This window comes from Sorex araneus, chromosome 1, assembly GCF_027595985.1.
Source record: "Sorex araneus isolate mSorAra2 chromosome 1, mSorAra2.pri, whole genome shotgun sequence".
In the NCBI taxonomy this organism is placed as follows: Eukaryota; Metazoa; Chordata; class Mammalia; order Eulipotyphla; family Soricidae; genus Sorex; species Sorex araneus.
The window spans coordinates 420,901,457-420,919,015 of NC_073302.1; the positions used below are offsets into that span (position 1 = coordinate 420,901,457).

At 36.6% G+C, this 17,559-nt stretch overlaps 2 protein-coding genes across 9 annotated transcripts in view; both read right to left on the reverse strand.

The window, feature by feature from the left end:
• The window catches only part of CADPS2 (calcium dependent secretion activator 2), a 541,525-nt gene that overhangs the window by 363,945 nt on the left and 160,021 nt on the right, over nucleotides 1–17,559 (reverse strand). The window lies entirely within an intron of this gene.
• On the reverse strand, nucleotides 1,024–1,935 carry RNF148 (ring finger protein 148). The gene has a single exon (XM_004602050.2). It carries the CDS (start codon nucleotides 1,933–1,935, stop codon nucleotides 1,024–1,026), a length of 912 nt encoding a protein of 303 aa, XP_004602107.1.

Here is a 17,559-nt window from a genome sequence, read left to right on the forward strand (position 1 = left end):
CAAAGCAAAATCCAAACCTTCAGTCTCATTGTTACACAGGTACTAATCTAGTAGAAAAAAGGTAGAAGCAAAGAAAGCCAAGGATCACTTTTAGAAAGGAGATTGAACAAAGTGTCAGCTCTGCTCTTTATTATTAAAATGCTCACAAAAAAAAAATCTGGCCATCACTTTTATAAGGAAAACCAAAGTCTATATACTAGGAGCACTGTAGAAGGGAAATTTACCAACAAAACTAATTCTGCTAAATTCTAAAATAGTGGTTCTCAAAAGGCCTAACATTCCTTTTTCAAAAATCACTCAGCAACCCTCTGGAAATCCACCTTGCTTAAGGGAACAAACAAAGCAGAGATGACTATAACAACTTTAGTAAAACAAAAAGTCCTAATAGCTGAGTGCAATTCCAACACCCGCCCCAACCTGGGGGCTGTGGCCCTCACTTTGGGAAATACTGATCATAACAAAGATGAGTATTTGCATTTAAGGTCTATAGTCATTCAAAATGTCTTAGTTACATAATCCAAAGTGATACCTAATTATTTAGAATACATTACCTACACATCTCAGTCTCTTTGGAAACTAGATTCCTGGATATTAATAAAATTAATTAACCATTAATAATTAAGCAAAGATTTAATCTTAAAATGGTTTATTGAGCAGAGATTAAATATAAAAAGTAAACAATGAAAATAAAGTATAAAAATTCATATGACAAACATTACGACTATTTCTCTATGCCAACCTTGTTGCAATCACTTGATGATAAAGACTAATTAGTTTTATACACAGATTAATGTTCTTACTTGGAAAGGACAAAAATGTACAGCAATTAAAACTTATTAGGAAAACAAAAAGTTCAAATATCTGGGCACAAAACAAAGTTTTATTTTTAAAACACATTAATTTTACCCTCTTTTGCACTTGGTAGAGAAGCTGAAGTTGAATTTTCTGTGAAAAGTGCTATACTATTCTAGTTTTACTCGTTGTAAAGACTCAATTACACCTTCTGAAGATTCTTTAGCTTCCTTAGGTTCTCAGAATGTCACACTTGCACATGGGGCATGTCCTGTGGGCTAAGAGCCACGGGTCAATGCATGCCTTATGGAAAAAATGTTTGCAAGTTAAGATACGTATTACATCTTGGGGTTTGTATGTGTCAAAGCACACAACACAATTGTTTTCGTTTGGATCCAGTTCTGCATCCCCTTCCTTGAGCACTCGCAGTTCAAGTTGGCCAATAGCTTTCTTCACATCTGCCTTCATCTGTCTTCGCCTACTCCTGGAAGAATTGCGCATCTGAGGTCTCCAAGCACAGTACAAAAAAAGGTAAGTAACTGTGGCCACCAGGAAGGTAAACAGAGACATGACATAATGGTTCACCCAGGGCATATTTATTCTTCCCACCTCAATGATGATCGTAACATAGGCGCCTTTCTGAATCAAGTACAAAAGTTCCATGCCTTTCAAGTTCCCGATCATCACTGCCACTATATTTTCGGTTCCCTGATGAGACATGGGAAATACTTGGTTGCCCGTTCCTGGGTAGTTGTAGATGATCACCCCAGTTGCTCCCTTCTCTGCAGCCACGTTGATTTTATGTGTGAAAGTACAGCCTCCCCGTTCGATTAGGGCCAACCATGAGTCTGCCTGTTCAGGCCTGCTGAAATTGGTCATGGGGTTACAAGCATTCTGATTCCATCCTTCAGGAAGTACCACGACACCAGACACTCTTTCCAGAGGAGAATGGTTGCCAAACACGCCGCTCTCTTCTAGATCTGATATGACCCGATTCCCCGTCTGAAACGTGATATTCAGATGTGCTGTCCAAATGGCTTTTGCTTTCGAGTCAGGCAGGCCAAGCAGTAGAAATATGCCGAGCTTCAGCAGCCGAGATGAAACAGAGCTATCAATCGAAGGAGCAGCTCGAAACAGGCTCATTCCTCACTCATTAACTGATAGTCATGAAAAATCAAAAGGAATCAATTTGAAAAGAAAGTAGCTAGCTTCCTTTGTCAGTAGGCAACGAAAGCACACACACAGCAAAGTTCTTTGTGAATCAAAGAGATCTTGCTCCCTCCAGCATCTTTATTTTTAGTAGATTTTCTTTCTCATAAGGAAATGAAATAAGAAGTTGCTGTTAGTGCCATGTGATTTCATGAAAATTATGACTTCCTAATGGGAAAATTGTGACATCAGAAGGAGTTAAGCCAATCCAAGTGTATATAGGAGTGTGATGTATACTGACACCTGATTGGTCAAAATCTGCACTGTAGCACTGTCCTCCCATTGTTCATCTATTTGCTCGAGTGGGAACTAGTAACGTCTCCATTGTGAGAGTTGTTGTTACTGTTTTTTGGCATATCGAATATGCCACAGGGAGCTTGCCAGGCTCTGCCATGCGGGCAGGGTACTCTCAGTATCTCGCCGGGCCTTCCAAGAGGGACGGAGAAATCAAACCCAAGTCGGCCGCGTGCAAGGCAAATGTCCTACCTGTGCTATCCCTCCAGTCCAGTTAAAATCTTGGAAGCAAAAACTCATGGTAAATAAGTACTTTGCCGGGGCTGGAGTGATAGCACAGCGGGTAGGGCGTTTGCCTTGCAAGTGGCCGACCCAGGTTTGATTCCCAGCATCCCATATGGTCCCCTGAGCATGGCCAGGGGTAATTCCTGAGTGCAGCGCCAGGAGTGACCCCTTAGCATCGCTGGGTGTGACCCAAAAAGCAAAAAAAAAAAGTACATTGCCTAAAACTTCAAGGTATTAAATAATATTTGTATATGCCTTGACTTTCTTACCTAGTTCCAAATGGACTGAACAGCTGCCTAGCAATTTTATACTCACTGTTTTTCTATCTGGAAGGCAAAGTAGAAAACATGATGAATTAGTAAATGTACATGACTTTTGCCAATTCCTCATGTATAGTTGTATGATCCCTGACAAGCATTCAATGGGAAGCAACAGAAAATTATACCATTCTCACCCAACGTTAAATGATTATCCTAGAGCTAAAGAATCGATACAACAGTCATATACTATAAGTATAGACAGTCATATATAGTGTCATCTTGCAAGGCAAATTCTAAAACAGCTTTTAGAAACAGAGGCACATACTAATGAATAAGCATGTTATGGTGCTTATAATCTAGGAACAGTATATTTTAGACACATATGTAAGACTGCAGGCTGCTGGAAGGGCTATGAAGGGAAAGCAGGGAATATACTAAAAAAGAATAAATGCCAAAAGAAGCCACTCTTGTATTAGGGTTTCGAGTACTGGTATCTAGAAGCATGAGTTCTGAACAAAAATTATCTATTTTCCAGGTAAAGAAAGAAGTAGAAAGATTTTAAGTGCAAGAAACAATACTTTCAATGGTAACTTTGCAAAGCAATAGGCTAGAGGGTCTGAAGAAGCAGGAGTTTAACAAAGTGAGAGAAGAGCATGCAAAGGGTGATGAAGGAGGAAAGGCAAATAGCAGTCATTACTCAGGGGCATAACTGTCAGGCTGGAGATTTTGGGTTATGTCCAGATTAATGAGATCTAAACTGAGGAAGTGATTAAAATGCTCAACTTTTTAAAAATATTTTTTTAATTAATGAATCACCATGAGGTACAGTTACAGACTTACAAACTTTTGTGCTTACATTTCAGTCATACAATGATCGACTTTCCATCCCTTCACCAGTGCTCATTCTTCACCACCAATGATCCCAGTATCCCTCCCACTACCCCCACCCATCCTTCCACCCCACCCCACCTCTGTGGCAGGGCATTCCTTTCTGCTCTCTCTCTCCTTATGGATGTTGTGGTTTGCAATAGAGGTATTGAGTGGCCATCATTCGGTCTAGAGTCTACTTTCAGCATGCATTGAGATTTTTTTATTAATTCACTTTGACAGCGTTATATGGAAAATGAGCTAGAGGGGATGGAAAGGAGCAAGATAAGCTTAGGCAAAAGAAGATAATGATTTAAAACTCTTAAACCAGCATGAAAGATGTTGAAACACAGAAAGACCAAGAGTTATCTTCAAGGTTGAATAAGTTATGTAACTGTAACATCCTCACTGCTTTTAGAGATACTTTAATACTTGCTTATTTTTTTAATCTTCAACTGGTCTATTTCAAGTGATAAGTGAACTGGAACACGCACTCCAGTAATTATTTGACATAAAAAATCTGACATTCCAGGGAACAACAACAACAAAATGTAAAGGGAGAAAGTGTTTCCTAGTGTGAAAAAGTGGACACGTTTAAATCATGGATTTTTTAAACAATTTTGCATTTTCAAAAAGTATGTGTCATACCCCCTTGGTTTTTGCTTTTTAAAATAAATCAGAAACCAGTTAGCCTTTCCTATTTATTATACAATGCTATTTTATCAAAATCCAGTTCACCTTTTAATTGTTTTTACATATGGACTTTTTATTAGACATAAGTGGAGTGCAAATTCCTTTACTGATAAAGTAAAGCCTTACTAAGATAACAGGTATCATTATACTAAGGGCTATTTGATAAAACTGTAATTATTTAACATTTTTAGATATAATTACATTAGACTTTAAATCCTATATTATCTGAGTTCGTATCATACTATTATACTATAAAGCAATAAACCACATGGAACTGGAGGGATAGGGATCTGGCTTCAAGAAATAAAGCATAAGTCTAATGTATGTAAGACCCCAAGGTGTATTCCCAGCACCTCATGACCCCATGTGCACTGGTAAGTATAGCCCTGGTAGTTTCGTAGGAAGCATGACCAGGTATGGCCCTAGTGGTCCCCAGCACAGTTATCTCTGAGTGCTTCTTTGCCAGAGGGTGACAATCCATCAGGCCCACATTTCCTGGCTGAAATATTGAGATAACACTCTGAGAAACAGTGGGTTTAGCCCCTATTAAAAACTGACACCTGTTGGTATGCAGATAAAAAGAAACACATGGATCACTGGGTCAGAACTGAAACCTACAGGTAAGTATACATATTTATTAATATCTAATTTTTGACACAGGATCTAAGCACCTACAATAACCAGAGGCTCTTTGACGGTTTCAGAAAAACTTGACTGATCATATGGTCAAAATCATTGGTGTTCTGCCAACAGTGGGAACAGATATAAAGTGGATGAGGAACACACAGACAAAAATGGCAGATGTAAGTCTAAATCTGCGTGGTTTACCCAAATAAATTTTATATGATCATTAACTGCAGTCAGCATAAAATACACTATATATAGGTACTCATACTTTATGGATGTACTATAGATGTGCTAGCATATGTTACAGGTAACATAACATGACCCTGTCCTAAAGGAAGTCATTCTCTAAGCAGAAGTGACACAAAAGTTTTTATATATGTATACATACATGTGTGTATGTATATATGTGTGTGTGTAGGCCAGATAGTAGAAGTGGGTAGGGCATTTGCCTTGTAAATAGCCAACCTGCATTCAATCCCTGGCATCCCATATGGTCTCCTGAGCACTGTCCGTAGTGACTCCTGAGTGCAGAACCAAGAGTAAACCCTGAGAACCGTCAGGTGTTCCCTCTGCCAAAATACAAATATAAATATACACACATACATGCATATAAATATCTAATAATTTCTATGCTGCAAGTAAAATGTTAAGGTTTGCATTTTCATTGAGGTGAAAGCATCTGATCTCTACGCCTCTGCTCTTCATTAGCTTCTGTTAAAGCAGATACAGACTGCTGGCTTAAAGAGTTTGCAGCTCAAGACTGCAAGTTCAGAAGCCCAGTGTTGCCTGCAGGTGCTGAGGTGATACTGACAGCTCTGTTCTTTGGGATCCTCACAGGAAAAGAAGAGTTAGGAAGTACCTAGGGCAAGAGTGAGGGGATAAGCATAATCTCTGGTTCCAGACGTGATTTGAGGCAATCCTGACTGCTGCATCATCTGGGGGCTCTGATGGACTGGGGAAGAGAAAACTCATAATTCCACAAATGTCTGTTTTTATAAAGAAAAAAAAAACTAGCCAAGTACATTCAGATAGCGATACCCAGACTGTACTCTAAAGATACAGGGAATACTGAAGAGGGATTTCAATATATTGTCTACAAATCAAAGGATCCAGGACTATGATGTTATTAGAGATCTCTAATAATTTACAAAACACATTGACTGTGCATTCATTCCTGATAACGAATGTACAGGTCTTCTGTACCTAATCAGCTGCACCAAAACAGAATTTAAAGGGGAAAGAATATTGATTCTAAGTAGCTTGCTAGAGTGGGGGAATAAAAGGCAAATAATGCTGACAGTATTTTCTAAAAGTAGGGTCATTGTTTCTGTAAAGCATTTTAAAGAGAACTACATTTTTAGTTGAATACTACATTTCATTACAAAGTGGTAAATCTTTGTAAATGGTGTTTTCTCCTAATTTTCTCCCCCAATGTTAATCTCTACTCCCACACCTTTTTTTTTTTTTGGTTTTTGGGTCACACCCGGCGATGCACAGGGGTTACTCCTGGCTCTTCACTCAGGAATTACCCCTGGCGGTGCTCAGGGGACCATATGGGATGCTGGGATTAGAACCCGGGTCGGCCACGTGCAAGGCAAACGCCCTACCCGCTGTGCTATTGCTCCAGCCCCCCTCCCACACCTTCTTATATACATACATTGCATAAAAATACATACCATAAAAATCATATATTTTTATCTTAACAATCCTTAACCAAGGAAATAATTCTAAATATGCTAAAAACTAGAGTAACTTTTTATAGAATGTGTAAATAAGGGAGCAAGGTTTCAAACTTCTGTTAATTTTTAAGAAGTACAACTGGATGTTTAAAAAATTACTTTGAAGTATCACAGTTCATAATAATATTAGAATCATTATTTTCTAGCTGCAGACACTATACTAATCCCACCAATAGTGAGCTGAGGAAGAATGGAGGCTACCGTAATTGCAGGCAGAAGTGGTATCAGCAGTAATTCCTTAACTGGGATGCTCAGAGACTCCAGAAGCATTGAATGGATATAGCCACACATATCAGCACATTTCAGGAATGTGGTTTCCTGAAGCCAAAATTTCAAGAATAAAGCACTAGCAAAGAGGTAAAGCAGAGAGCAGGAACTCTAAACACCACTTCTAGGTCAGATATTAAATTAGTGTGCTTAGATCAGGATTCTGCTATCAGGTTTATTGAATATGCACTTCAGCTTGGGAAAAGGAAGTTTAGCTCCAAGGAGAAAAATAAAAATAGGAATGAAATCCATACAGGGCATTAAATAGAAAACTCTAATATTCATTCAGAATTATCATTAATATTTACACTGACCAATAAAGCAACCATCAGTTTCATGAAAAGCTGTCATATAAAATGTTATACAAAATTAAAAAATCAAAAGTTTTTTAAATTTTTAAAAATTTTTTTCTATCTAAATTTTTATTCTAACCCACATGTATACTCATCTGATGGTAGGAAAAAATAAGGGAAGTGTAACTTGTGCAAGAATTCCCAAGTTCTCAGACATTAGAGCTTAAAGACTATATATAATATATATATATTATATACATATATATGTGTGTATATATATATATATATACACACACACACAATCACACTTTCATCCCACTCAAAAGAGTGCCTTGCTCAAAAGATATGCTTGAGTTAATGACTAACTAGATCATGGTGACCAGAACAGAAAATGGTTCTCCTCCAGCCTTCATAATGATTCCTACAGTGTAGAAGTTCGCAATGCTATCTATCAAATCTCCTGTCTCTGTTCTGCTTATCTTGAATTCAATCTGTTGTCAGAGCAATCTACTGGAAAAAAGGAAGTTTATAATGGCAGTCCTTGTTTGCTTAAGAGCTTAGATGGCCCCTTCCATCCAAGGGAAAAGTACTCGTACTTCTAAAAATGGCATAATAACCTCTCTAGTCCTCTTTCCTTCAGTGCAACTTCATTTTCTACTTATATCAGTCCTGAATTTTATACTTCTTCAATTAAAAAGATTCGTTTCCTCTGCTCCGGTACAGTCATTAAGATACAAGACACTATACAGTCCTTGACTCTTCTCCAAAACTTATATCTCCCTGAAATGTTGGCAGCAAAATCAGCCCAAATTTCTTCCTTCTTTTATCAATATCTCCTGAGATGGGCCTTTTTCAGTTGAAAATAAGACTTATTTCTACCAGATTTGAATCTGGATGGTCTGGGGAACTTACACTGGCATACAGGCCAGAGCAGAAGTCATAGGTACAATAGTTTCAAGTCTCAGCTGTGATTGGATTTTCACTATTCTCTTCATGCTCTTAGAATCAGTCACAGCCCATTGGGAGGTGAGTCCTACTAACTCTAGTGGAAGTTGCCCTATCAATCTTCAGAGTAGATGAGCATATCAAAGCCCAGGATGAGCAGAGCTACCTTAATTACTCTAAGGTGGCCAAAGATACAAAACTCAAGTCTAGCCAGGCTCTGAAGAATCTTCTTACTGATTCAGACTCACAAGCTATGATACTATTTAGTCACTGGATTTAAATGTAGCTAATTATACAGCAGTATCCATATACTTTCCTCAACAAAGTAGTGTGCTCTGTTAATATTCCTATGGATTCAGAGTAAAACTTATTTTCATTTTTAATGCCCAAAACAGTAACTAAATCTCTCAATGAGAGACATTACTGGTGCCCACTCAAACAAATCGATGAGCAATGGGATGACAGTGACAGTGACAATACTCAACTTCTAGTGCATCACAGGTTCTCAATGAAAGCTAACTTAAATCCATAGTTATCATTATCTCCTCAATTCTAACCTGTATTATACCTCATGCAATCATGTTCCTACATAGTTTTATCTTCAAAAGGATAAAAAATGCATAATGAGTTTAACCTTTAATTCTTCCACATATTGAATACTCATAAAACTGGATCTTTATAGCTATGACTGTCTGAATAAAAAGATAGACAACCATAAATACCTGAATGCAAAGATAAATTCCAACTTCAATTAAACTACATGAATCAAATTACATAAACTGTACTCTTTTATAGTCTGAATTCAAAGCCCAACTTATGTAACTTTACCACTAAATTGAAATGAGTAACTTTTTCTTCTCATAATAGCATAGAAAATAGAGTGGGATATATAATAAGAGTAGAAACTCATGATTAGTATACTGACCAGGAACAAACCAACGGGAAAGATCAAGAACAGTACTTGGTAGTACTATTTTCTCTGTACCTAGGACAAAATAACTCCGTAATTTAGACTGGAGTTTTGTTTCAAAAAGCAGAGAATTTGTTTCAAAGACTCAATGAAGGGAAAAATACACTCAATCCAGAGTCTTTAGAATTGCCATTAAATTGAACCCAGAACTTTATGGACAACCCTGGCCTGCTAGCTTAAGAGGATCAAATATGCGTAGACTCTGTTTTAGAGCTCTACCATTTCAAATTTGTCCCCGAATACTAAAATAATTGCTAGACCATCCTAAGCCAAGATTAATCATCAAAGGTTGATGTAAGCTTTGCCTTCCTAACACCAGTCCCAGAGAACACAGTTAACTCTGAAGACGCTTACAGAAATCAGAAATAGAAAAGACAGCTAAGGAGATTCTCCCCCTTACTCCTTTCATACTTATTACAGGTCACAGGTCACAAACCCTTACTCAGGTGTTAGTAACTGAATTCCCTCACCATCAGAGAAGAAAAAATACAGTCACTACCTAAAGGGATGTCAGAAAACACTCAACTATGAGACAGACCTGCCAGGAAACCCAGACTCTGCCAAGTGCTAGCTGTAGAGGGAGCCATGCTGAGCCTTTTTTTCCCATCTGTAAGATGGGGAGATATTGCCTATTTCTCAGTAGTAAATGTATTTCTTCCAAATAGATATGAAATAGATCATCCCACCATTACTCAGGGTCATGGTGAGTATAAGAAAAACTATTTCACACCTGTGAGTATCACCAAGTATACTGCCAGCTTGGCTGAGGCTCAGGAAATCGGCCTTTTGTGCCAATCTTATAAAGGCTTCTTCTTCCACTCAAATCTTCTTCAAAACTGGTTGCAATCTCTCTTCTGCTGTTCCGAGTCAAAATGTCAAAAATAACCTGTCCCTATGACATATTTCTTGAACACTATTTGAGGGTCCATATGTTATATCTAATTGATTCTTATACTTCTTATACTTTTCTCTACAATTTGTTTCAATCCAGAATGCATTGTGAGGAGTGATTACAGTTATTTCTGTAAGTCCTGTTTCTTCCCCTTTACCAGCATAATATAACATGCTCAGGGTTCCTCAAGAAATGTTTGACTTTTCAAGCACTCATTCTTAAAAATTTTAGGATTTGTCAATAGCTTTGGCAACCTCTGCTTCATAGAGCCACTCATTAAAAACAAACAGGACAGAGGCAATAGTTTGACAAGTTTTCCTTTAGCTGAGAATTGCACTGGTAACAGTAATCCACTTTAAAAAAAGAGAGACTTATTTAATATTACAGGATCAGAGGCCATCTGTCTTGAACTTTCATTCCAAAAGTCAATGATAAATTTCACCCACATCTCCAGCTGAAAAACCAAATAAACACAGAATAATAGCTACCAAGTGACAAGGGTTTGCAATATATTAGAAGACCCTACTGAGGTGTTTTTTTTAAGTGCTCTCCTTTAGTTATTTACATAAGTACATAAACACACATGTGGTCATTATCTGGAGAAACAGTCGTTCTCAGGAGAAAATTATATCAGATTAATTATGTGCACAATTCAGTACTTCAAAATAAAACCCTACCATTAGCCAGAATATTTAAAGTAAATATTTAAACTTCAGCCAAGTTTTTCATCAACAGAAGGCCTCCTATTTCCAATTCAAGGAGCAGTCAAACTCTCCCTGACAAATCCATCCCAAACTTGGTTTTCTTCAACATTTAAAATTGTATTGACATTTCAGTAAAAACAAAATACTTTAAAAAGCTTTTAACAAAAGCTACCTTTGAAAAATCAGCATTCTTTAATAATTTCCCATGTTGCTAGGAAATTATATATTGCTTTCTGATATTTTCTATAGGTATTCTTAAAAAGCTAATTCATGCTTACTCATATATGATTTTGGTGGAGAAATAGTTGACATTAAATTACAAGCTCTTTAAGGCTTTTTGTTGTATGTCTCCCTTTGTACCTTATATAGTAATCTGTATATAAAATAAATGTCCTATTTGATTTGGTATAGTGAAGTTGATTTTTAATATTAGAAAGAATCTGATATATTCTACCCTTTTTTCATATCTTCTCCACATGTATTCTATGAACAGACTCCAAGAACAACTATTTTATCTCTCTCTCTGTGTATATATATGTATATATATATAAAACATACATACATATAGTACTTATTTGTATACACATATATATGTGTGTATATATATATACATATATATATAGTACTGGTTCTCATACAAACAAATATTCATCAAGAAGTTACTACGTCCTCAGGTCTAGGTGCTGAGGCTAGAATTGTAATTTTTAAAAAAAGTAGATGGGAGCCAGAGCAGTAGTATATAGCTGATAGGGCATTTGATTTGTACGCAGCTGACCTGGGTTCAATCCCAGGCACCTCATATAATCCCCCAAACCCACCAGCAATAATTCTAGAGCACAGAGCCAAGACTAGCCCCTGAGCATCATAGGATGTGGCCCCCTCTAAAAATAGTAATTTCCTGCTGTCACAAATTTTTTATTTGGGTTATCTGGGAATATAAAGTTGACATCAAAGTTGTAACATACACAAGAAGCTCAAACTTTTTGATTTAATAAACACTATTAATATAAGTAACAATGAGGCATAAATGGATGAGCCCTGCTATGAGACAAATCAGATTATTTACACATAGTTCTTCATGTGAAGGTGCCATTTCTTCAAAGATACAAGGAAGCCCATAAAACATACCTATACATAGCTAAGACTCTTCCATGCAGACTCAAGAAATTTATTCTGCCTTCTAGTTTTAGATTTAAAAACAGATTTTTATTTATGTATTTTTTTCATAGTTGGTTCTCCTTAGTATCCTAAAACTAAAGTATTTTAGTTTTAGGATATTTAAAATGCAAACTAAAATATTCTCCTAAAATAGAAATTGTTCTATTTCACAAGTTCAGCAACTTCAGAGGGGGTAACTCCACGCATTCTATGGCCCAGTTTAATTGAAAGATCAAAATAATAATAGTATCAAATTTTTTTACTTTCATAATGATTTAATGAAATAATTCAATGAGGATTTAATTCAGCACCTAAAGCTTTTAGAACATTGTGAAATCATACACATATTAATCAGTAACATCATCAGCATTATCTTTGCATGAAAAATATTTTTATTCAAGAATTATTATGTAAAGGTATTTAAGAGGCTTTTTCAATCCTATAATTCTAAGGAAATCTTTATACTGACTGAATACAGATTATCAGTTTTCCACATATAACATCACTCTTCAGTGACTTAAACAAAAATGGCTATTCATATCTCTGGTGAATCAGCTAATATTTTACTGTCCATGGCAAAGTATTTTGGGACTCATAAAGGATATGTTAAGAAACATTACACATATTAGGGCAGGAGAGATATATAGGAGCTAAGTCTCTTGCCATTGTGCATCCAGCACACAGGTTCAATCACCAGCACGACATATGGCCCCCTTGGCACCCTGAAGAGTAATCCCTAGGAATGGAGTTGGGAATGAGCAAATCCTGAGCCCCACTATGTGTTTTTTCAAACGCATACAGACAAAAGTCATAGATATTACCCATTGCAACACACAATGCTATATTTCAATCACTTGTATCACTTGTCATCCCGTTGATCTTTGATTTCCTTGAGCGGGCACCAGGAATGTCTCCATTTCTCCCTGTTGTGTGCTCGTGCAGCCCAATGATGTCTGCTCACTCCAGGAACAGGAAGAGCCTCAAATCAGGGTTTTGACGAAGAAGTGAAACATTTATATTTTATATCAAATGAAAGATTTATATTCACTCACACTTATATGCCTCCCATAAAGGCATTACAATAAAATTTTGCATTTTATAAAAATATCCATGAAATTCTCATAAAAATAGTTATGGGATGCTCTAGAGTTGAACTGCTGGTATTCTCATGTACTCCATTGACATTTATTAACAGATTATGCAGGTAAGAGAATTAAATTATTTATATGGCATTATAAATCAAGAACGCAAGTGACAATTTGAATATTTATGGGAATGAACATCTCTGTGCCTGTAAACATAGAAAATAGACATGACAGTACTCATTGCTTTATCCTTCATACCACCTTTCATTTTGGGCCATACCTATGGTGCTCAGGGCTTACTCCTGGGTTTGCTTTTAGGGATGATCACATGTGGTACTGAATATGAAACTCAGGTTTGTTGTGTGAAGGTGAGATGCCACTGTTGTACTCTCTCTCTGGCCCCTTTCTATAACTTTTAATTTTTTTTTCTAGCAGCCTTAAAAGTTTAACTGAAAGCACTATATCTCACACTTCTTTTTTAAGTTTCAATTTGTTGATAAATACCTTCCTTCAGTTCAATCAAAGGAGCAGACAGACTGGTGAAACAATTGTAAAAGGAGTCCATTATAATCTGGAGAGGCTGAGCTACATTTATTTTTAATGTTGATGTCTCAACAAAAGAATATGTAGATGCACCACTAGGTGGGAAGTACAGATAGAGAGCAAACAAGAACAATGCTCTCTGTCATCTGTAAAAATGAAAGTACTCTGCAGGTAATTATGTTTAGTGTTCTTACAAACTGATGGCACAAGCTTTGATTTGTGTCTTTACTAAATACTCTAGGCTTAACAGTAATATATTCTTCCATTTACTGTTCAAGGTAATACAATAAATAGCTCTATTAAAATCTTCATCTTATACTGTGAAAAAATGAAGTCAGGTGAACAAGGTGTTAAAAATCATGCAGCTAATCAACTGAATTAGGATTTAATCCCAATGGCTATGGAATACGTGATAGGATAACAACTTTTTAATAACTAGGCTCAGGTCTGTAAATATATTCCATATTTCCATATCGAAGATAGGCCAAAAGTAACATTGTTCAATGCTGAGTCAGGAACCCCAGCTTCAAAATTATGATTTTTAATTTGTTCCACTTTTTGTTTTTTTTTCCTAAGCCACATCCAGTGACGCTCAGGGTCTACTCCTAAACTGCGCAGGGATCACCCAGGGCAGTGCTCAAAGGACCACATGTGGTGTCAAAGATTGAACCAGAATCAACCATTTGAAAGGCAAGTGCTTTAAACCCTAGACTCTCTCTCAGGCCCTAGAATCCTAGTTTCTTTTAATGTTTGAAACTCTTAGCTATGGGAAGCATATTTGGAGGACTGAAAAAAACCAGCAATGTTGAATGTTTCAATTACTGCTAAGTTTACCAATGATGCGCATCTTCATTTTATTCTTTAACTCCAAAGGCTAATTACACATGATCCAACCATGTTAGGAGAGAGATTGCTTGCTTCTGAATGTTTTCAAGATACAGTATTTAAAAACAAAAAAGCAAACAAAAAACAGAGAACGCTATACTGCTTACATACTTATCCAACAAATCCTAATATTTCAGAAACAGACTCAATTCTGAGAACATTTTTAATAATCACTAAAATGGATGGCTTGAATGTGTTTGTTTATTTTTTCCCCCTCACAGTTATAAAGGCTAGACATAAAAATTCAAGGTGCTGGCTGGATTGGTTCCTATAGCAGATTCTGAAAATCTGTTCCAAGCTTCTTAACTATATTCTAGTGTCAAGAAATAGTTGGTGCCTACTGGCTGGAGGCTTTCTCTGATATCCGTCTCTTTTTTTTTTTTTCAGCCTCTTCAGAGTAGTCATGTTGGATTAAGGGCCCTCATTTTAGTTTCATTATATCTGCATTAATCCTATCTCCAACTAACATCACACTCTGAGTTCCAGGGATCATCTGAATTTGTGGAGAACACTGGTACAGTGTATGTTTTTTTCTTCTTCTTCTTTATTTTTTTAAATGAGCTGTTATAAATCCTTATAAATCAATTCCCCAACACAATAATCCTTTAAGAGCAGCATTCTAATTTTTTTTAATTTTTATTGAATTACTGTGAGATAGAGATTACAAAATTGTTCATGATTGCATTTCAGTCATACAATGTTCTAACACTCATCCCTCCACCAGTGTAATTTTCCAGCACCAGTGTCCCCAGTTTCCCTCCCACCCCTTCAAGTCACACCCCCCCACCCCAGCCTGCTGCTATGGCAGGCACCTCTCATTTCTCATTCCCTTTCTCTCTCTCATTTTAGACATTATGGTTTGTGATACAGAAGGAACAGCATTCTTAATTTTTCACACCTGCAAGCTGGAACAGTTAAATCCAAGATGCCAGAATAGTAATGTAGTAATTTCAATCCTTCCTACACCTGCAGGAGGATATGATCTCAGGCCTAGTAGTTGAAGACTCCTGTTTAGAGTTTTCAGAAATAAAGTTGTTCGTGAATGACATATATTTTCTAGGTTGATTTAAATGATCCATAAACAATATAGATAATTACACTGTAAGCTAAAAAACTTTTTTTTTTTTTACTTAGAACTCTAAGGCCAGAAAGAAAGATGGGACAGTAGGTAAGGCACTTGACTTGCATACAACTGGTCTGAGTTTGATTCCCCAGCACCATATATGATTCTTCTAGCACTTCCAGAAATGATTCCTGAACACAAAGCCAAGAATAAGCCCCATGCACCATCAGGTATGGCCCCAAAACAATAATAAAAACACAACTATACTAAATTATTTTGCAAGTTTTCTCTTGTCATCTTTGTAATTCATTTCTATTTACCCTTCTGCTGCATGTCACATATACTTACTCTTCTGATAATACATGGTTGAGTGGTATTCACCTCTTTGACATTTCAAATAATGTTGCAATGAGCATTCACATATAAGTTTCCTTGTGTTTGAATTTCTCTAGTGCATACTCCCAGAAGTTCAAATTTCCAGATTACAGTATATAGGCACTAGAAGGCTTCAAATTAGTGTTTTCAAAAATTTACACTTCAGCTAGTAACATGAAAGTACTTAATCCTCTATATCCATATGAAGACTTTTGTAGCACCTGTAGCATCATTGCACTGTCATTCCATTGTTCATTGATTTGCTTGAGTGGACACCAGTAATGTCTCCATTGTGAGACTTGTTACTGTTTTTGGCATGTCGAATATGCCACGGGTAGCTTGCGAGGCTCTGCCGTGAAAACTTCATGCTTCAAAAATTTACCAGACTCAGATATGACAAATCCTGTCTCATTTTAATTTTAATACCCTTACTAGGCTTAGTAGGAATGTCTTTTGATTCTGTAGTGGGTTGAAAGATGTTTCCCCAGTATATTAGGGCAGGCAAGAGAGCATAATTCTAGGCTTGCCGGAGCCTGTGAATGCTTATAAAAAGCATCATTCTAGATGAAATTAGGGATTCAGAGGTGAAAATAACATCCTACAGTATTAGGAGTTTAAAGAGATAAATAGGAAAGATTTGCCAGACAGAAGAAAAGGGGGCAATGTGAAGATGAAGGCAGACACTAGAGTGAGGTTGACAATAAACAAAGTCCAAAATTGCCCACAGCCAATAGACATCCAAAGGATGGCCCCCATCCTACCTCTGCCTCCACTCTGAGCTTGCAGGAAGAATATAATCCCTATATGACTCAATTTCAGAAGCCTAGTTTTACAAGCTGGAAGAGGATAAATTTATCTTAAGTAACTCAGTCACTCAGCTTGTGGAAATCGGTTAACAGTAGCTATAAAAATATATAGTTTATTGATTATTTAGGTTTCTAGTTCTTTGAACTGTTACCCACAACTCAATTATTTTTCTGAGAGTTTTTTTTAACTTTCCTGTATATATTTCTAATATAAATCCAGGCGCTTATATTGGCATCTCCATCTTACAGATGATAGGATGATGATAAAATCTGCTTGAGCTGTCCCTCTAACTTGGTTTTCTTTTCATATTGTTTATTTCAGCTTTATAAAACTTTTTAGTTATCCATTTATGGTTGGTGCTCTCTGGCTTAAAGTCTTTTCCTAGCCTTAAAATTTTCTCCTATATTTTCTTCTGAAAATTTTCATTCACAATTTTGCATTTAATAGATTTGGACTATATTTGGGCAGTGCAAGACCAGAACCCAGTATTAGTATTATCTTTACCTCCACGTAGATTGGGCAGCCTCGCGGTACTATATATTCATCCACCACTACTTCCCCCAAAGTGTAAAGTAACACCTGTGAAACATAATCAAGTTTAGATCTAGGCAGGCGACTATTTCTGAACTGTCAACTTATTTCCCAGCTCCTCTATTAGCACCAGACTCTCTCAATTATGGTGTCTTTGGTATCCAGCAGGGAAACTCTCCCCTATTCTCCTCTACTTCTATTTGGTCATTTTTAAAAGTTAACATAATTGATAACAGTATAGGTATTGATGCTTTAGGCAAGTGTTCAAAACCTTTTCCCCACTGTTTTCATTCCTTAGTCACTTCTATTTTCTTGATTCCTTAGTTCCCTTCTGG